This window comes from Geotrypetes seraphini, chromosome 8 (assembly GCF_902459505.1).
Source record: "Geotrypetes seraphini chromosome 8, aGeoSer1.1, whole genome shotgun sequence".
Classification (NCBI taxonomy): Eukaryota; Metazoa; Chordata; class Amphibia; order Gymnophiona; family Dermophiidae; genus Geotrypetes; species Geotrypetes seraphini.
This window is the reverse complement of record NC_047091.1, coordinates 155524760-155546335: the sequence shown is the minus strand read 5'-3', so window position 1 is coordinate 155546335 and position 21576 is coordinate 155524760. Positions and strand designations below refer to the sequence as shown.

Sequence of the window (21576 nt, the reverse complement as noted above, 5' to 3'; positions counted from 1 at the left end):
CAGAAACAGGTGAAAGATTATTGTCAAATTCATTTAAGGCATGAGCTTTCGACTCGAGAACCAGAATCCTTATCACTTCATATACATCTAAGAAAGTAAACTCTGGTTCTCAAAAGCTCATGCCTCAATTGTTTAGTCCATAAAAGTGCCACCTGCCTCTATTATTTTGAAACACCAGACGAACATAATTACTCCTTTTAAAGTTTTTGTTTAGAGCATGATCTTAGATCAACAGGAGCAAGTACCATAGAAAACAGTTATCTGCAAATCAATGTGTTTTAACCCTAGTTCAATACATTTTGATGAATAATTTTGGCCCTACAAATAATTTTACTATTTAATTCCTCTTGAATCACTATGCATCAATTATGGACATAAATGCAATATGCAAATGTTGGCGGATAAGTTTCAAGTTTAATGGTTTTTTTTGATTAATCGCTTAATCATATTTCTAAGCGATGAACAGTTTAAAATTACATTTTATGGGAAACGATACAATACAAAACTATATATAATAACATTAGGGATTAAAGTTTAACTTAACACACTCATAACACAAGGAAAGGGGGATGTGAAATACAAATCAATATAGAAAAGTAGAACAAAAAGGGAAAAGTACAAAAAGGGAGACAAATAAAAGGTATAATACAGTAAAAATAGTTTAGCCTATGGATTATTGCCGTCTTGTATTAATAACCTTAAGAGACGGAATAGTTAGTAAATTCTGTTCATTGGATCTCAAAGTTCTATTTGGAGAATATGGAATTAATAATTTATATATAAATGCTGGGGTTTTATTAAGAAGAGATTTGAAAGTGAGTATGCAAAGTTTATATATTATCCGATGAATAACTGGAAGCCAGTGCGCATTTTTTAGAAGGGGTGTTACATGATCAAACTTTCTAGATTTAGTTATAAGCTTAATGGAAGCATTTTGAATGATTTGTAGACGTTTTATTTCATTCAAAGAAATTCCCTTGAAGAGAGCATTACAATAATCAATCTTAGAAATCACCAAAGAGTGAATAAGAATATTGAGTGACTTTGAACATAGGAATTTTGAAATTGATCGAATTTTACCTATTCTATAAAAGGTAGTTTTAATAATGTTACTAATGTGATCATGAAAATTCAGTTTATTATCAAAGATAACATTGATTGAGCAGTAGTAGTAGTAACACTAAAATGAGAGAATGTGATATCATTACTTACCAGCAGGAGGAGATGCTGATGTTTTAGGGGCTGTACTTCCAGGCTTGCCTATTTTAGAAGGAGCTTTCAGCCCACTTGGTTTTAATAAACTCATTTTTACAAATATTTTCTTTTGTCAACAGCAACTAGCTTTGCTTATCCATTGGTATATTGTTTGATGATTCTATGTGCAGCTTTCTCTTTAGAATAAACCTGCAAGACAAAAACACACAAACAAGAGGAAAGCACTTAAGTTACCTTAGAGAACAACTTTTCCTGTTGTTAATAACTTTCTTCTAGTGAACATGGAAGGATTAGGTTCTTACCTCGATAATCCTCTTTCCCGTAGAACAGCATATGATTCCTTACAAATGGGTTGTCAACCCCAAATCACGAGTTGGACTGTAGAAGACATCAATCATTTTTCTTGGCTCTGTCTCCTTGTCTCCCTGGGCAGTGCTCCCTCTTGTCAGTCCATACCAAAGCAAGCAAAAATCCTTGGGAGAGGAAATAACAACAAGAAGGGGTTTGGAGCCACCCAGAGAATATTAGTTTTGCTCTGCAACAGGAATAGGCATAACAGTAAACGTAAAACACTTCAAACAATTTTGAACAAAACCTAGAGGTGGAATCAATACACCACTTATCTGTGTACCACCAACACTTGCCTACCCAAAGTAATTGTGACCAAAAACACCGTCTTTACAATTAGATCCATGAGATGCCTCTGACAGAGGTTCATATGGACCTTGGAGATGGCCCGCAATACGATATTAAGGTTACATGATGAAAACGACTGCCACATCGGAAGACAGAACCTCGGAGCTCCCTTGAGAAATCGACACATATGGATGAGAGGCCAGAGACATTCTGTGTATTCTAGTCTGGAAGCAAGAAATACTGGTTACTTGAACTTTAAGTGATCCGACTACCAAGCCCTTCTGCAAACCGTCCTGTAGGAACAAGAGGACCTCAGGAATGAGGGCCCCCGAGAGGATCTAGTTACTTATTCTTGCACCAATGCTGGAAGGTTTTCCATGCTTTTAAATAAAGCTGTCATGGTTGCTGGCTTTTTGGAACGTAGGAGAGCTGCAATCATACTCTCTGAATATCCTCGACGCACTAAGGATGCACACTCAATAGCCATGTCACAAGACCAAAGCGCTCTGGATTGTCTAATACTATGGGCCCCTGGAATAGCAAGCCGTAGTGCAGTGGTAGTCTGAGATAGCTGTCCCACTGCAAGTGGACCAGATCTGCATATCATGGGCACCTCAGCCAATCCGGAGCTATGAGGACCACCAGACCCTGGTGGGCCGATATTCTGTGAATGACCTAGCTTATCAACGGCTATTGCAGGAATATATCCAACAGTTCCCTGGCTGGCCAGGGATGTACTAGTGCCTATTCTGATGCTTCCTGCTTCATATCTCCAGCTGAAAATCCAAGGGGTCTTCTTATTATCCGCCGAAACCATGAGATCGAACGTCAATTGCCCCTATCATCTCAAAATCAGTTGAAGGCATTATAGGACAACGACCATTCTCTTAGGTTCAATGTCTGTCTGCTGAGGTAGTCAGCCTGGACATTGTCCACTCCCACTACATGTGCTGTTGTTATTGTTTGCAGGTGGGTCTCCACCCACCTTAACAACAATTTTGCTTCCAGATACAGAGGAGGATTCTTGGTATCCCTTTGCCTGTTTACATACACCAACACAGTCAAATTGTCTGAGAACACTGTGCTTTGCTCTCAGCTCCAGCCTATTGCTAGACCATGCTTTCTGTGATGGAAGTCATCAGCCTTTTACTGGGTGACCTTTGCCAATGTTCCCCTCCCCAGACATAAAAACTGGCATCTATCGTTAGAACCATCCATGCCTCTATGTGAAGCGGCAGAACTGCAGGTATTGCCAAGACATAAGAGCCGGTCTCACCAAGATATCCAGGGTCTAGCGTCTGAGTTTAGTTTGCATGGCTCTGGAAGAAATAGGATTCCCAGATACTCCAGTCACTGGGATGGTTCCAGGTGACTTTCTGAAATTGAGGACCCACCCCAGAGCTGGACCACCTGAGCAACTGCTTGGCGACAGTCCTGAGGACACTGCCCTGATCAGACAATCATCCAGGTAAAGATGAACCTGAATTCCTTCCTTGCACAGGTGGGCTGCTGCCACCACCATTACTTTGGTGAAGGTGCTGGGCGCAGTGGTTAACCCAAAAGGCAGTGCCACAAATTGAAAGGGCTGCTCTAGCACATAGAACCTGAGAAATCTTCTGTGATCTGGGAATATAGGGATATGCACGTAAGCCTCTGTCAGATCCAGCAAGGACAAAAATTTGCCCAGAGCCACCAAGACAATGACTGAACTCAGAGTCTCTATCTGGAATCTGGGAACTTTCAAAGCCGCAATGTCTGCTTTGAGATCCAGTATTGGCCTACAGTCTTCAGAGTCTTTCTTGGGAACAATGAAGTATATAGAGTATCTCCCTGAGCCTGAGACAGCATCTGGAACCAGTTCGATGGTTCCAATCTTCAACAGTCTTTGCACTGTTTCTCTGGTCTCTTCACTGGGGAGTCCAAGAAGAGGACCCTGAGTGGGTAAAAAAATTCTAGTTTATAGCCCTCTTGAATTACATCCAGTAGCTACTGAAGAAATTTACAAACAGGTCTCCCAGAACTCTCCCTCCTATGCGGGGGAGCTCAGAGGGCAATATGGCATCATTGGGACTTCTTAACATTGGCTGCCAAGCGCGAACCGGATGTCTGAGCTCTCCCAGAGCTACCAAACCGTAGTTTAGATGCTTGATAAGACTTTTGTGACAAGGATCGCTTAGATCCATAACACGGTCTCCTGTAACCACAAAAGGAACCACAGTTGGTACAGCCCAAACCTTGTGGTTTACTGTAAGGCAAGGATTTAGGACAACGGTCCATAACACTTGTCACCAGGTCATCTAAACCTTTGCCAAAGAGCATTTGCACCTTGAAGGGGAGTTTGCTCAAAATAGCTTTATAGTCAAATCCCACTGTCTGATCCAGAGCATCCTGCAGACGGAGACTGTATAAGCTGAGAATTTGCTCATAGACAACATCAGCCACAAAATTCACCCCTGCCAGCAGTACAGGGTGGGGCAAACCACCTCCTCCGCCCTCAGATTCTGGCGTAGCATTTTATGACAGGCTGGCACCACAATGGATGCTGCCGCTGCAGCCTTAAGGCTAGTGCCTCAAACTGTCTTTAGAAGACCACAGCCACTCTACAATCTTCACTAGGCATCAAGGTCCATTTAATGACTTGTTCCACCAGCAAATCCAACTTAGGTGGCGTAAACAATTGCTGACTGAGGCCATGCGATACAATTTTGTCTTCTCCCTTGCCCAGTGGTCTCAAACTCGTGGCCCGGGGACCACATTCGGCCCGCCAGGTACTATTTTGAGGCCCTCGTTATGTTTATCATAATCACAAAAGTAAAATAAAACAGTTTCTTGATCATATGTCTCTTTAGCTATAAATTACAATGTTATTATTAAGACTTAGCCAAAAGAAAAGATTTATAAACTATAAAGAGTTTTACCTCATGCAAAATTGTCATTTCTTTAATAAGACATTAACTATTTTTTTTCTGAGGCCCTCCAAGGGGTCCTTTTATCAAGCTGCGGTAGGGGTTTAACGCGTGTAATACCGCGCGTTAAACCACCTGCTGCGCTAGCCACTAACGCCTGCATTGAGCAGGCGTTAGTGTTTTAGCCGGCCGCGGGGGTTAGCGCGTGATGAAATGTTCAAAGCACTAACCCCGCTAGTGCGGCTTGATAAAAGGACCCCCAAGTACCTGCAAATCCAAAATGTGGCCCTGCAAAGGGTTTGAGTTTGAGACCACTGCCCTTGCCCCTATCAAAGGACCTTCTGGCGAATCCCATGTTCAATTATCATCCTGGTAATCTCAGGGTGAGAGGGGAAACATGTGGATTGAGACTTTGCACTGCATAACAGCAAAAGCTGAGTGACTGAAGCCTGCGAGGGCTAACTCTAGCTCCCGCAAGGAGACTGTAATAAGCTCTGATAAATCCAATAGTTTGAAGTGTCTTTGCATGGTCAGATCCTCTCCTGGTCCAGGGCTGCCACTGATTCCTGGCTGTCTGCCCCAAACTGAGAAACCAAATCCACCAAAGAAAATGTTTTCCTGTAGAGCAAAGGCATAGTGTTCAACCCCAAATCATTGCCTTCGCAGATTAGATCTCTGGGTCCTGCAGCTCTGCAGACTGTATAGGGGCTTCTCCCTGAGGTAACCCCTTCCAGATTATTTCCCTGCTGACACCATGTAGGTGAACACTTATGTTTTTGATAGACTGCATGCATTAGGGTCACAAAATCAGGGTCAAAGACCTGACCTGGATCTCCGCTGGTCTGAACATGCCTTCTGCGCAGGGTCCGACACTTCTACACAGCCGCACTTTGCTGGAGACACAAAGTCATGGAAAGGGGAATCTAGCAGCATTTTGAGACACAGCTCTCATGCTTTCTGCACCTCATGAGCCAACAGAGGGGGTTAAGATTCTGGCTCCCACCACTCTCAGGTCCCCATCCAGAGCAATATTTGCATGATATAGGGGTTAACCCTCATGAGGAGTCCCATCCCAATTGATTATAATTGAAATCGAGGGTTTTGTGAAACAGAAAGAGGCTGTGAAAATGAAATCAGGAAATCTAAGATGGCCGCTGCGGCAACGTTTTAGCGCCAAAAAATTGTCTGTGGGAGCAAAACCAAAAGTCCAAAATTATCCAAAATAGGATTTTAGAGGTGGGGGACCCTTGGGCTAACCCCAGAAAACTTTAGTTTTGCCAGATTCAAACCCACCCCATCTTCAAAGAAGAGTGACCAAGATGATAAAGGGGATGGAACGCCTCTCATATGAGGAAAGACTAAAACGGTTAGGGCTCTTCAGCTTGGAAAACAGACAGCTGAGGGGAGATATGATTGAAGTCTACAAAATCCTGAATGGAGTAGAATGGGTACAAGTGGATCGATTTTTCACTCCATCAAAAATTACAAAGACTAGGGGACACTCGAAGTTACAGGGAAATACTTTTTAAACCAATAGGGGGAAATATTTCTTCACTCAGAGAATAGTTAAGATCTGGAATGCATTGTCAGAGGTTGCGGATAGCATAGCTGGTTTTAAGAAAGATTTGGACAATTTCCTGGAGGAAAAGTCCATAGTCTGTTATTGAGAAAGACATGGGGGAAGCCACTGCTTCCCTGGATTGGTAGCATGAAATGTTGCTACTTCTTGGGTTTTGGCCAGGTATTAGGGACCTGGATTGGCCATTGGTCTCACCCAGTAAGGCTATTCTTATGTTCCCATAGACAGTAATGAACTGTATTCACAGATCTGCCATGTGCTGTGCCTGCAATCATCTTCCAACTGCAGCTGGAAATGGAGAAGGATTTCTGCCTCAGACAAGCAAGGGAAGTTCCAATAGCTTGTCTCTTTAGGCTGTTATTTATTTAGGTTAAAAAATCTGAAACCCTTGACCCCTCATGGTCCCATCAGGGTGGGGGTGGGGAAAGCAACTGACCTCCACCAAGCCTCCTGGCCAATCACGGGGTCTAAACAGCCTGCGATCCAGTGCCTTACTTCACAGGAGCAAGCACCGCTCCCAGTGTTTGAGTAGGCAGGCCAGACAGGTGCTCTTTTTCAAAAGTGTTACCCTTCTGGCTGCAGATCCCATCTGGTCCTTCTCCCAGGCAGTGCTGTCCCAGAACTATTGAGAACCTCTTAACACTGGGAAAAGCCTTGAAAAAGATCAGATTAAGATCTGAAAATAAATAATCTAGTGCACAGCAGAGGAAAAGACATCTTGTCAACTTGCTTGTAGAAGTTAAGTCTGAGGAGAGGGGGTGCTGCCCATGGAGACAAGGAGGTGGAGCAGAGAAAAATGATTGACATCTACATTCCAACTCACGAGTTGGGGTTGACAACCAATTCATAAGGAATTGTATGCTGTTTGCACAGGAAACATATATTACATCAGTTTTCAGATCTACCAGATTTAGGCAACAAATAGTGCTGCCCAATTCAGAGAAAAATTTTTTGATTTGATTTGATTCAGTCTACTGAAATGATTTTTCTATTAGATTTGCCTGCTCAATCAGGTGTTTATTATGTAGCCTTTTCACCCACCCCACCCCCTTTGCAATCTCCAACCCTACCCCAGTGCTATGGTGTAAACAAAACAAACAAAAAAGACTTTTCCTTTCTCTGTTAGGTCCTAGCTCACGCTCACTAACACCAGTTCTAGCAATACACATTTCAAATCTGACATACAGTATTGTAATCACAAAACAGAAAATAAAATTATTTTTTCTACCTTTTGTTGTCTGGTCAAATTATTCAAATCATGTTGGTCCCAGGTTCTGATTTCTATTTGACTTTTGTTAACTTGCTCACCAGGGTCTCCTTCCCATTTGACATTTTCTTCTTTCTCTGTGCTCACTATCCATCTTTCATCTCTGTACCTTCCCTTCCACGGCCATACCCATCATTTCTTTCCCACTGTCTCTCTTCTTTCTCTCTCTCTTCCTGCCCTGGGTCAAACCTCTCTATTCTCCTCCATGCAACATCTCTGCTTTCATTCCCGCATCACTATGTGCAACATTTCTTTCTTTCTCCTCATGCACCATCTCTCCCTGCCCGCCACCCTATGTCCAGCATTTCTTCCTCTTTCTCCATACATGTCTCTCTCCCCTCCACCATATGCAGCATTTTTCTCTCTCACCCTTTTCTGCCTCTGTCGCATCTCTCTCTTCCAACCCATGTCCATTAATTCTTCCTCTCTTCCCCCCTGTGCAGCAGCTCTCCATCCCTCCCGCCTATCCCCCTGTGTAGCAAATATTCCTCAACTGGTGGAGTCTGAATCTCCAAAGGTAATATACAGTTTGAGCTCTCTGAAAGGCTACAATTTACAGTAAAAAAAAAAAAAAAAAAAAATGACCAAAACATTTTATAAGAGATTTTAGTCAAAATTCCTATTTATAACAAGGAAGGTAAAAGAGCTTTTATCTAAATTCTTCATGTATTATTAATGAATAGAATGCCAGTTTCTAGTCATCATTTCACTTGTGAAATAGAAGACATACACAGTCTTGCAGGCTCAGGGCCAGAAAGTTCTAGGGAATTCTTAATCCATTTTAAGGTAAGGGATGCCAAATCACAACAAGTTCTAAACAATACTAGAAATTTTCATTTAACTCCTAAAATAAAATGATGTCCCATGCCTTCTGCTAGCAGAATATAATCAATGCAATACAGGCCAACCTTGCTTCCCAACAAGAATGGCCTAAAGAATATAGAAGCTCTGTGAGATGGTGAACATCAGTCACACCTTTTCATTTTCCTTTCATGTAGTCAAAATGCACCATCCTGAACAAGCAGATGTTATCCCTTCCTGATCTTTCCCAATGACATTAACAGTATACCCTGCTGGTGCTTACTAGGGACCTTCCAGTATACCTCTGCCAAAGCAGTTAAAGGCTTGTAGCTTTTTTTCTGAAAGCACATCCATGTAGCTATGTAAAATGAATCAAATTCTAATTCTTTTTGCACTTTTTTAAACAGCAGCACTGGAGAGAAAGACAGAGAAATCTCAAGAGACCCAAGCAGCCTTAGTCTTCTGAGGGAAGGTCCAAGGATGGAACAGCCTGTCTAAAGGAAAGGAAATTAAAAGGTATGATTATGTTTCACCTTCCTTAACATTTGGACAATACCATCCTGAATAAGAACATAATAATTGCTATACTGGGACAAACCGAAGGTCCATCAAGCCTAGTATCCTGTTTCCAACAATAGCTATCCCAGGTCCCAAGTACCAAGCTAGATCCTAAGCAGTAAAACAGATTTTATGCTGCTTATCCGAGGAATAAGCAATGGATTTCCTCAAGCCATCTCAATAAAGGTCTATGGCCAACTCTTTTAGGAAATTATCCAAATCTTTTTTAAACCCTACTAAGCTAACTAATTTCACCACATTCTCTGGCAACGAATTCCAAAGTTTAATTACACACTGTAAGAAGAAATATTTTCTCTGGTTTGTTTTAAATCTACTACTTAGTAGCTTCATCCTCTAGTATTTTTGGAAAGAGTAAACAAGCAATTCACATCTACCCTTTCCGCTCCACTCAGTATTTTATAGACCTCTTATCATATCATATCAACCTAAGCCATCTCTTCTCCAAACTGAAGAGCCCTAACTGCTTTAGCCTTTTCTCATAGGTAAGTTGTCCCATCCCTTTTATCATTTTCATCACCCTTCACTGTACCATTTCTAATTCCGCTATATCTTTTTTTGATATACGGCAATCAGAACTGCACATAGATTTTGAGGTGCAGGCATATCGTAGAATGTTACAAGGGCATTATCCTTCAGTCACCTAACGGTCCAACTGATTCTCTTCCCGGCTTCTTGCTTTTAATATATCTAAAAAAGTTTTTACTGTGTGCTTTTGCTTTCAGCACAATCTTCTTTGCAAGGTCTCTCTTTGCCTTCCTTATTAATTGCCTTGCATTTCACTTGCCATTCCTTGTACTGATTACAATTATTTTCAGTCTGATACTTCTTTCACTTTCTGAAGAATTCTCTTTTAGCTCTAATAGCTTCCTTCACCTCACTCATTAACCATGCCGGCAGCTGTTTGGTCTTCCTTCCTCCTTTTTTAATACATGGAGCATATCTATTTATTTATTTAAAAATTTATATACCGCCTACTACTATGCAGTTTCCATACCACATACATAAAATCTTGTTTCCCTCCGATTATCACAAATAACATAGTCTGGGCTTCCAGGATGGTATTTTTGAATAACATGTAAGCCTGATGTAAAATTTTGACCTTTGGAGGCTGTTATTCTAAGTTTCTTTTTCACCATTCTCATGTTAACGTAGTCTCCTTTTTTTAAAGTTAAATGCAGGATGTATCCAAGCAGACTCAACAGGTAGAGCAAGACAATGCCCATCAATCACAACTCTGCCAAAGTCCTAATGGGCTCTAGCCAACACATCTAGTCTGTAATGCTTCATAAAGAAATGGAGTGATGATTACATCACTGCCTGACAGATATATATCCTCCAGAAAAGCTGCTCAGGCTTCCACCTAGGAAGTCACTGGTGCCAAAGTCGAGTGAGCTCTCAATCTGGCAGACACTCTATTCCATACAGATGTAAGCAGCCTCAATAGGTGCCGTGTTCCAATGTACGATGGAGATCTTGGATACTGCCTGGCCCTACATCACCGCCTGAAAGAAATCCTCCAGAACATGCTCAGGCCTCTGCCCAGGAGGTCACTGGTGCCAAAGTCGAGTGAGTTCTCAATCTGGCAGACACTCTATTCCATAGCAGTCTCAATATGTGTCTTGATCCAGTGTACAATGGAGTCTTGGATACTACCTGGCTCTCTCATAAGTACCTGAAGAGAACTCTGCCAAAGTTCTGCTTGTGAAGCTTCTGATCAGAAGTGTCCAGTTTCCCATCCATAAAGAAGAGCAGAAAACACCTCCCTGTTTCGGGTGGAAGGAGGAGATTACACTGGCAGAGGAAAAAGGAGGGAATAGTGTGTATCGACACCAAATCCTCTGAAAAGGACAGAGGTCCCAACAAGACAGAGCCTGAAGCTCTAACACCTTCCTGGCTGAAGAAGCAAATCATCAAAATGCTAGTACAAAAAAAACCCCGCCTAAACTTAAGGAGGAAAATGCATGCAAAACCAAAAAAAGTAATTCATTGCTCCCTGCTGTTTTTATGCTGAGGCAGGGGAATGATTGATAAAGAAGAAAAAACAAGCCCTCAGTTTAATTTTGTTGCCGAGGCAGGAAAATGACTGTTGAATGAGCAAGCCATTGTTTATTTCATGCCAAAGCACAGGAGTGAGTGTTCTTCACTCTGACCCTGAAGAAGAACTGAAACAAAACATTTTGTCAGACGAAGAGTTTGTCTTGCACAATCTAGAAAGTTAAGTTCTTTGCTTTTGGTCTTTTTCTTTTACAAAATATTTCTTTATATCATCATAATTTTTGTACTCGGCATTGATGAATTTGAATTTTCATTTAACTTTTCTTTGAATATTTATTCCATATCTATGGCTACATTTGGATAGATTTAGTTTAAAATGCTGAGGCTACACAATTATATATTGATTTAGAGCACAGTTTATTTAATATACTAACTTAGGGGAAGTGTTAAATGATGTAATAAATAAGTGGTCCGGTAGCATGTGTTGATTCCAATCAGCCATTTATAACGCCTTTGGGAGTTTATTTTCTCAGATTGGTGGAGACCTGTGACTGACTCCACTTTCCCTACATTCAAATATTCATATTTATTCACCTATACTTATTTATATTTTTACTCACTATGGGCTCCTTTTACGAAGCACGTAATAGCGCACGCTAAACTGCCGGCCGCGCTAGATGCTAACCTCAACATTGAGCTGGCGTTAGTTCTAGCGGCATAGCACGGGTTTAGCGCGCGCTAAAAAACTGCGTGCGCTAAAACCGATAACGTGGCTTCGTAAAAGGAGCCCTATATAATTGTGTGCCACCTCCCAATATACTTAGAGAGGATTTCTTTTTGGTTTTGAAGCAAATCAGCACCTGGAAGACGACATTTCACAGTGAAGTTTTTAATTGAAGCCAACTTCAGGGGCTCAAAAGATGACCCCAAAATCACAGTCAGCACCGTTCAGATCCCAAGAGAAAAAAATGCGACTAACTGGAAGATACAAATGAGTGACTCCCTTCAAAAAGCAATGAAGTCTTCACAAACAGCAAGGCCAGACCAGGAGAGCCTCTAGTTTAGTGGTTCTCAATCCTGTCCTGGGGACCCCCCAAGTCAGTCGGGTTTTCAAGATATCCCTAATGAATATACGAGAGAGATTTGAATATAATGGAAGTGACAAGTATGCAAATCTCTCTCATGCATATTCATTAGAGATATCTTGAAAACCCGATTGGCTGGGCGGTCCCCAGGACAGGGTTGAGAACCACTGCTCTAGTTGGACCTTCAGAATTCAGCGCCAGCCCTGGACTGAACTCCTGTTGCAAAATTGAGAATTGCAAGAACTTGTTCATTTCAAGGAGACAGCGAGTGCTGGGCACAATAGCCCTCATGTACCTGGACTTAGACCAGGGAGGTAGAGATTACTGTGGGTGAGAATCCCATCCTTGTAACAGACTACAAATTGAAACGATGATTATTAGTCATCTGAGAGGGTATTTTATTTTAAGAACATTTTAAGATCAGATTCAAATAAAAATATAATTAACATTTTAAACATTTCAGATCTTAATTTACTACTACTACTAATTATTTCTATAGCGCTGACCTACACAGCACTGTACATCAAAACACAGAAGAGGCAATCCGTGCTCAAAAGAACTTACAATCTATTTTTTTTAATACATCTTGGTCCTATCAACAGGCACAGTAGTAGAAAGTGTTAAGTAGCTCATTTGAAGTGCATGGCTTACATAAATAATAGCCTATTACTGTTTAACAAAGCTGAATGCTTTATTATTCCATAAATGGCTTTGTATATTTATGTCATCGTTGTCTTTTAGGAAACGGGCAAGTGAAATTTGCCAAAAATGTCATCGCTCCCTCTGTTATTAAAGAACTAAATAAACCCAAATAGTACACAGCTATAGTAAACTCATTTTGACTACTGAAGGAAGCTATATTAAGTCAATTGATACAGATTTTTATCCACTTTGACCAAAGACTATTATTATACATAATGAGGCATTTGCCTTTAATTGTTCATTCACAAGGCATAATTGCAATGAAAGGCACAAAGATTATTATGTTGGTTGTGACCCACCTAGGTCTTAGGCGGGAAAGAAAATTTTTATGTCAATTCTGTTTTGTTGAGAGAATATACGTAGTAGAACAATATAGACAACACCACCACCATAAAATTTCAACATACACAATGCAAAGTGAGTGGAACCAGTTCCTTAATGTTCTACTAAGTTAGAGTTATAGTCAAGTAACAAAAAAACAAGCTCAATCTCCCCCAAGGAAATAAACATATACTATAGTTCCATCCAGCCCCCCCAATATACAACAGAACAGGAAATGACCAAAATAGGGCAAGGCCCAGATTATAAATTTTGTTCATTCAAGACCAGACTAAAGTAACCTAGTAACATAGTAGATAATGGCAGATAAAACCCAAATGGTCCATCCAGTCTACCCAACCCTACCCACTCTTTAAATTACTGATTTAATTTTAATTTTCCTTCTTCTTAGCTATTGCTGGGCCAGAACTCTGCCCGCTACTATGCTTAGGTTCCATCTACTGAAGTCTCCATCAAAGCTCACTCTAGCCCATCTAAAACATCCCAGCCATCGAAACCCTCCCCAGCCCAACCTCTAGCTTCCAAGAGCAGCTGGCGATGGAGCTGGTTCTGCCATTACCAAATTCCAGGTGGGGAGTCCTGCAACCAAGATTGCATTATACATTTAAGGCCTACTAAACAGGCCTTAAAGGGGGGGGGGAAGCCTCTTCCTGACCCAAAAACCCCACAAGAAGCAGCCCTGCCAAAGAAGACCCCTATTTGGGAGCTTGACACAGTAATACCCAAGAACTGTAGTATGTGGACATTGCCAGAGAGCATAAGATAAATAATTGGACATTTTTTACATAAAGGACATTTTCTACATAAAGGAAAGTCCATCAAGCCCAAATGGTATGCTTGTACCTTGGCAAAGTAGGCTCTAGAAATTATTCTAAATGTATATTCTCGCCAAAGAGAGCCTGTGACAAGTTTCGGTAGACACAGTATGGCCTGGCTAATGTCAGATTCCTGTAGGGGCATCCACAATTTCTCACTCCACTTACATACCAGTCATAAGAGCGAACAGGTAGGATATCCCATAACATCCTAAGTATAGGTATCCCCTCTATCTCCTCAAAGAGAGTCTGCAATCATTTAGTGACCCCAAAGGAAAGCCCTGAAGTTAAGATCCTCAGGTCCCACCGCCAAAATATTAGTAAGGGCAGGAAAAGACATAGATCCCAGGATCCCAGCCAATGGGCTTATACCCTGTGCCTTCCAGCTACAAAAGACTATAGAAGTCAGACCCAGTACAAAATCAGAATTGCTCTGTATCGGTAAGAGATCTGCGTCATTAGGACTATAATTTAAGGACTTCATAAGATGAAATCAGGCAATTCTCAATGGACTCAACAAGGAATTACCCTGGGTCATGGGGGTAAATTTACTGTGAGGCGCGTGTAGTAAACAGGTCAATTGTAAAGGAGATGGTTGTGCCATGTGGTGCGTACTCGTGAAGACGGTCAGCATGACTTTGACATTGCTGCGGACCTGCTTTGCTTTTTTTTTTGGCCTCCAGGATGTTAAATGCTCCCATTGTGATGACATCAACTTGGTGATGAAATAAACCCAGGACTCATCGCCAGTGATCACTGTGCTGAGGAAGTGGGATCACTGTTACAGTCTTCAGCATGTCCTGTGCTTGATCATTAGCAGCTTTGGCACGAATTTCGCTGAAATTCTCCTGAAGCCCAAATCCGCAGTCAAAATGGAATGAACGGATCCAACGCTGATGTTCGCCTCGTCTGCAAATTCTCCGATTCGACGATCCTGCATCACCAGGATCCTCACTTGGTCAATGACGATCTCATTTCTGGATGTTGAGGGCCTACCAGAACGTGCTTCACTCTCCACTGATTTACGATAATCTCTTAAGCGGTTGTACCACTTCTTTATCTATGTGGTGCCCATTGCTTCGTTTCCGAAGGCCTGTTGAATCTTGTGGATCATTTCCACTTGGGAATTGCCAAGCTTTACACAAAATTTAATGCAGTAGCGTTGTTCAACTTTTTCTGTCATTTTGACAAAAATGAAAATCGGACGGCACTCACACTTCCTCACTCATCGGCGGTCTTCCGGCGACTGACAGCTTCTGTAGGGAAAAAATTCAAGTATGCGCTTTAGGGTTGCCTACAAACGTGCACCAAACCACGCCTCCCTAACTTTATTTGTTTACGCAAGAAAAATTAAGGTCTGATACTTTTTGAACAGCCCTCGTAGATCTGGGGAGATCCAGGTCCCCTCTATTCTGAGGCCCCACCAACCTATCAAAGCAAAGTTTAGGTTTCTTACCTGCCCAGCAAAAGGTTGAAATCGATCTCTGCAAGCAGCGCCAGTCCTGACAGGACAACCAGAGGGGAATGAAACATATATAACCATTTTAGATATAGCATCATACTAAAAAGGGAGATGCACCCAACCAGCAATAGAGGGAGACACTACCATTTGGAAAATTGTTGTTTAGTATTCACTTGGTACAATTGGCGGGGATTCGAAGGGAGGTTAATACCAAGTTATTTAAAATGCCCCACTATCCATCATAATGGAAATCTCAGAACCCCATTGCTGTTGCAAGCTATCATCAGTAGTGAGAGCTTCCAACGTCAATGTTAAGCTTAAAATCAGAAAAGACCCCATACTCAGCAAAATGGTCCAGTAAAGTGGGTAGAGACAAATTAGACTGAGTAAGATGGACTACAGATCATCTGTGAAAGAAGCAATTTTGAAAGTGTGATCCCATACAGTAACACCAAGGATTTCTGGATTAGCAAAATTTCCCTAACAAGAGGGTCGAGAGTAAGGACAAAAAGTAAGGGAGACAAGGGGCAACCCTGTCTTGTACCTCACTGAATTGGGAAAAAAATCTGACTGAGCATCATTAACATCCACCCTTGCCCCTGGATCATGGGCCCGAACTGCTGACTGAAACCCCCCCATCTATACCATACTTCTCAAGTACCCCATACATAATCTCCCAGTGTGCTCTATCAAAAGCTTTCTCTGCATCGAAGCTTATCAGAAGAGAAGGCATCTTATGATAGTGGACCCATTCCAATGAGGATAAGATCATTCGGATGTTTTGAACTGCCATTCTACCTTGAATAAATCTCACTTGAGGATGCGTTATCAGAGAAGGTAATCGTTTAACCAACTTATTGGCCAGAATTTTGACCAACAGCTTGGCTTCGCAGCAGAGAAGGGAGATAGGACAGTAAGACTCTACTTTGGTGGGATCCCTACCAGGTTTTGGAAATACTAATATCTGAGCCTGCATAAGCAAGGCGGGCAAGGCCCACCCCCCAACCCGTGTTTGATGATTAAATATTTGTCACCAGTGGCTTCATATCATTAAACACTAGCAGCTTATAAAACTCAGCTCAATATCTGTTAATACATGGAGCCTTGTAAAGCGGACTTTGTTGGACTGCCAGCAAACAATTCATCTTCAAGAAGAGGGGCATTAAGATGATGCCTGTCCTCCTTGCCCACAGCAAGTCTACACTAGAGAGATAGGCATCACTAGCAAGACCCTGGATACCTCCTTTGGAATATAAGCTAGAATAATATTCTTTAAATATTCAACAAATATCCTGATCATTCTAGTTAAGTGTTACCATGGGCAGTATGAAGTTGTTGGACATGAGACGATCCCTGCCGACCCTTTGCCAGCCCAGCTAACAGTTTGTCGATCTTGTTGCCCTGTTTGTATAACTGAAATTGATAGTTTTTCACCAAATTCTGGGTCCATTGATGAAGTTGTTAATTTAATTCTGTCTGAACTGCAAAAAGCTGCGTTTTACGAGCCGTGCTAGGATCTTGGCCATAGAGCCGCCGGGCCTCAACTAACTTTTTCCAGCTTTAATATAGCCTTATCCTGAATACATTTTTTAACTAGAATATGTGAGAATGTCCCCAAAGAGTACCACCTTGGCCATTTCCCAGAATAAGGTAGGGTCTTCTATATGTTGAGCATTAAAAGTATGGACATCTTTCCATTTTGCATGTATATAATCTTTAAACTTGGGGTCTGTATATGAGTCTAAGGGAAACCTCCATTGAGGAGGAGTTAAAAGCCCAGATCGCAATTCAAGGTTAAGACAGACAAAAGCATGGTCTGATATTTCCATTGGGCCTATACAAGCATCTTTGACTTTTGAGAACAGCGTGTCTGAACAGAGAATATAATCGATATGAGAGTAGGTGCCATGGGCTCTAGAGTGGTAGGTATAATCCTGAGCTGTCGGGTGGAGAGCCCTCCGAGCGTCCAATAAATGTAAAGTATCACAGAATAAATGGATTCCCTTAGTAGTATCCAGAAACTCAAAAGAACAAGAATGGGTCTTGTCCATAGTGGGATCAGCAATCCTATTGAAATCCTATCCTAGCAATAAAGGAGAAGTATCCTGACCAAGAAAAGCAGTAATGATAGCCTGAAAGAATTTCTCATCATAGGTGTTAGGGGTGTAAAGGTTACAAAGGACCAGTTCAGACCCGTTAATTTTAACCTGAGCTATCACAAAATGACCCGAAGGGTCTATATAAAGGTATAATTTTTCCACAGAAAATCCTTTATGAAATAAGATAATGACCCCAGCATTTCTAGAGAGGGCAGGTGAGTTTATGTAGTCCCCAACTCACCAGAAAAATAACTTACTGTGTTTGTGCGCATCTAAATGGGTTTCCTGCAGCATAGCTATTGAGTCTTTGCAGCGATATAGGCTCTGAAATTTTAACACTGAACGATGCTCCAAATCTAGCAGTTTCTTACTTGATTTGCATGAGGACTCTCCTCACATCCTGTCCCTTGGAATGTTAGACTCGCACTGAGCCACAACTATGCATGAGAAACCATGAGACATGTCACAACATGCACAGACTTGTTTCAACATGCTTGCTACTTTCTTTCATACTCAAGTATATAAATTATTGAACACCTCTTGTACAATCTAATTAAGATGGACATAGGCAATATATGTTACTTAGGTGAGGAAATATAAGGAACTAAAGGTAAGGGAGTAAAGAGGAAATGGCGACAGATATGGGCGATTTACAAGTTGGGAAGGTGTAGAATGCATCTGTTTCTAGCAGCAGTGTTTCAGAACTTTTTGCTTCCCAGAAACATCCACCACACTCTAAGTCAATAGAATTCCAGTCTTCCCACACACAGACATCCAACTGCAATCAAAGATTAAAAGTCACCCACACTTGGACAATTAATGAAAGCGTACCATTGTGTGCACTCTCCAGACTATATCTAATATGGCCAGTTTCAACAGAATTATGTCATACAGCTTCAGCGAGATAAAAAATTGCACATAGCATAGCATCCTCTATCTTGTGTCACTTCTTATTTTAACACACTAAAATAAAAATCACTGACCCAGTTTAATCACAGCTCCTCGTCATTAGCAAATCTAAAATCATGAGACTTCTCCAACAAAGAATGCCAGTTCGACAAGTATTTTCTGATTTGCAATGCTAATAAAATCAAGGTCAAAGCAGACAACAGCATTCCCTTGGATATTAGCCAAAATTTTTCTTTTTTCCTTATAAAGTCCTATGCCTTCATTTTTCCTTTCATTGACATTCTAATGGTATTTTCAGCAATATACAGCATTATGGCAGGAATAAGTTCATTAATACATGTTACTAATGAGGTTTAAGCAAGAGAAACATCACAATGCAGGACCAGGTTTACATATTGTTGTGATTGTTTTATTATATGTTATTTTTATTGATTTTATGTTGTGGCATTTTATTTGGCTTATTTTATTGCCATATGTTCATGCTACTTTTGTTTCATTTTTTAGTTTGTGTGTGTGAAATTGTATCCTACCTAGATCGATGGATAGTACGGGATATAAATTTTTATAATTTAATAAAATCCCAGCTGAAGCACCAGAGACTGGAGGATGCTACCTCAGAACTGCTCAATTACTGGCATTCATCCTCTCCTCCCATCCTTTGGCTTAAGTACTCCACCTCCATGAGACACAAAAGCCCGATCTGCAGGAAGATGCCAAATCTAAATTTAGATTGTATGTTGCAGTGCTTTAGTCGGCAGCGCAGAAATTAACCTTCTTGATTACTGAGGCCATGTTGAAAATCTGAATTTGGGATTTATACTTCAGAAATTAAGGCTATTGAGAATAGCCAAATAACAATGCAAGATCCTTGAGCTCAAAATAGGATTTAATTTTATTGGACTGAGCCAAACCTTGGCACTTTCACCATCATCTGAAGACACTTTTGGGTCCTCCTGTGTTTCAAAATGCTTATATGTCTATCCAATAATCTTTCAGACAGTTCCACAGTGGCTTAAGTCGCAGCTAACTACCGTATTTTCACGTAGATAACGCGCACCCGTGTAAAACGCGCACACGGGTATAGCGCGCGGAAAACACAAATTTATGTACAGAAATTTTTATATACCGCGCACACCCGTATACCGCGCATGCTGCCCGACTCTCCTTTCGCCCGCCCCGACTCTCCTCTGGCCACCCCGACTCTCCTTTCGCCCGCCCCGACTCTCCTCTTCCCCTTGAAGTCCTGTCCCCACCCTGAAAGCCTGATGCCCCCCCCGATTCACCCCCCCCCCCGCAGGACCGCTCACACCCCCACCCCGAAGGACCGCTCGCACGCACTCGCACCCGCACCCCCACCCTGAAGGACCGCTCGCACCCCCACAGCCTCCCGACCCCCCCCCCCATCATGTAGAAGCTCCTACCGGTGTCCTGCTGCTTTCTCTTGGCGGTCCCGGCCCTTCTGTGAGCCCTGCGCCTGCGCTGCTTCCTCTTCCAGCGGTTTGCCCTTTCTCTAACGTCAAGCCCTCTTGCCCCGTCGACTCCCCGACTCCCCGACACGATCGGGGCAAGAGGGAGCTCATGGTCGGGTTGGGCCCATGTGCCTCAGGCCCCACCCCCAGGTGGGACCTAAGGCTCCCGGGCCTATTCTGATTGGCCCAGGTGCCTTAGGCCCCACCAGTAGGAGGAGCTTTGGGACGGATGGGCCAATCCGGCCTCATTCCGTTGTTGGCTGCCTGCCGGACAGGCGAGTTTGACTCCCGTCTGTTCGGCCAACTACACAAAGGTACGGGGAAGGGGGTGGGGGTGTCGTGGGGGTCGGCCAGAGGTTCTTGGGGGGGGCAGTCGTTGGGGGGAGGGGGGTTTGCGTCGAAGGCAGGAGGGCCTGGGATCCCTCCTGCCCGTAATGTAGTGTGGGGTGGGGGGGTCGCCGTGGCCAGGAGGGTTTGGGCTCCCTCCTGGCCCGAACAACTAGCGGGGGTGGGGTCGCCAGGGCCAGGAGGACTTGGGCTCCCTCCTGGCCCGATATTGTCGGGGAGTTGGGGAGTCGGTGGGGCAAGAGGGCTTGGGCTCCCTTTTGCCCCGATCGTGTCAGGGGTGCCACGGTTGGCTGGGGCAAGAGGGCTTGAGCTTCCTCTTGCCCCGATCGTGTCGGGTGTCGGGACCGCCAAGAGGAAGCAGCAGGACACCGGTAGGAGCTTCTACATGATGGGGGGGGTCGGGAGGGTGTGAGCGGTCCTTCAGGGTGGGGGTGCGGGTGGGAGTGCGTGCGAGCGGTCCTTTGGGGTGGGGATGCGGGTGCGGGTGCGTGCGACCGGTCCTTCGGGGTGGGGGTGCGAGCGGTCCTGCGGGGGGGGGGGGGTGAATCGGACGTCGGGGGGGGGAACTATGTAAAAAAATTTTGTACAATGCGCTCACGTGTATAACGCGCAAGGTTATGCGCGGTTTGTAAAACCACGTATAACGCGTGCGTTATATGCGTGAAAATACAGTAATTTGAAATGCTCTTATTTCAAAGCAACACATTAGCTGTCTGTTTTAACTGTAATACACCTTGATGACTTCAGAATATAAGATTTATAAATACACACTTACATATGTATTTAGGAGGAATAAGATTTTAAACATATTTTTCACTGTATAAAAAAGGCCGTGTGTAGTGAAAGAAATCTCAGTAGTACTTCCGGCCTCGATCATTAGGGAACATGCAACTCCATATAGGTGTCAGTAAGGATTTACTGGTGCACTACCAGATAATTTTGGAAGCCTTTACCGCCCCCACCCGGGACACTGATTATGTAAAATTAGACACTTATTTATAATTAGCCTAACATAAAAAAAGACAAATGAAGATCATTTTTTTAGGTGGGGGGTGGGGAAAACTGATTCAGCCAAGCTGGACAGAGAAAACTAATTCAGCCCCTCCTTCCAGTTTGGGCGAAGCAGATCTCTTCAAGAACTACTCCCACTAACAGACAGAAGCTTTTATCATTATGGAGGCAGCTGTCCAAAACAAGGCCCTGCCCTGTATTCAAGAGACTTAATTATTCTGTGAACACCACACTTGAGACAGTTACCATCTGCAGTGTAAGCACTTCTTACCAAAGCTGTGATGTCAACTAAAGCATTTCAGTACAGCCAACAGATCACTGAAGGACTAGCGTAGCGTAATGAGACCAGTGAGCATTAA

At 42.7% G+C, this 21576-nt stretch overlaps 1 protein-coding gene across 7 annotated transcripts in view; it reads right to left on the bottom strand.

The window, feature by feature from the left end:
- The window catches only part of CLIP1 (CAP-Gly domain containing linker protein 1), a 188891-nt gene that overhangs the window by 148139 nt on the left and 19176 nt on the right, over window positions 1–21576 (bottom strand). For all 7 annotated transcript variants that reach the window (XM_033954228.1, XM_033954230.1, XM_033954231.1 and 4 more), the window contains exon 2: window positions 1213–1404. In XM_033954228.1, the coding sequence (XP_033810119.1) occupies window positions 1213–1306 (94 nt within the window). In that variant the 5' untranslated portion in view covers window positions 1307–1404. The remainder of the gene's footprint in view (window positions 1–1212; window positions 1405–21576) is intronic.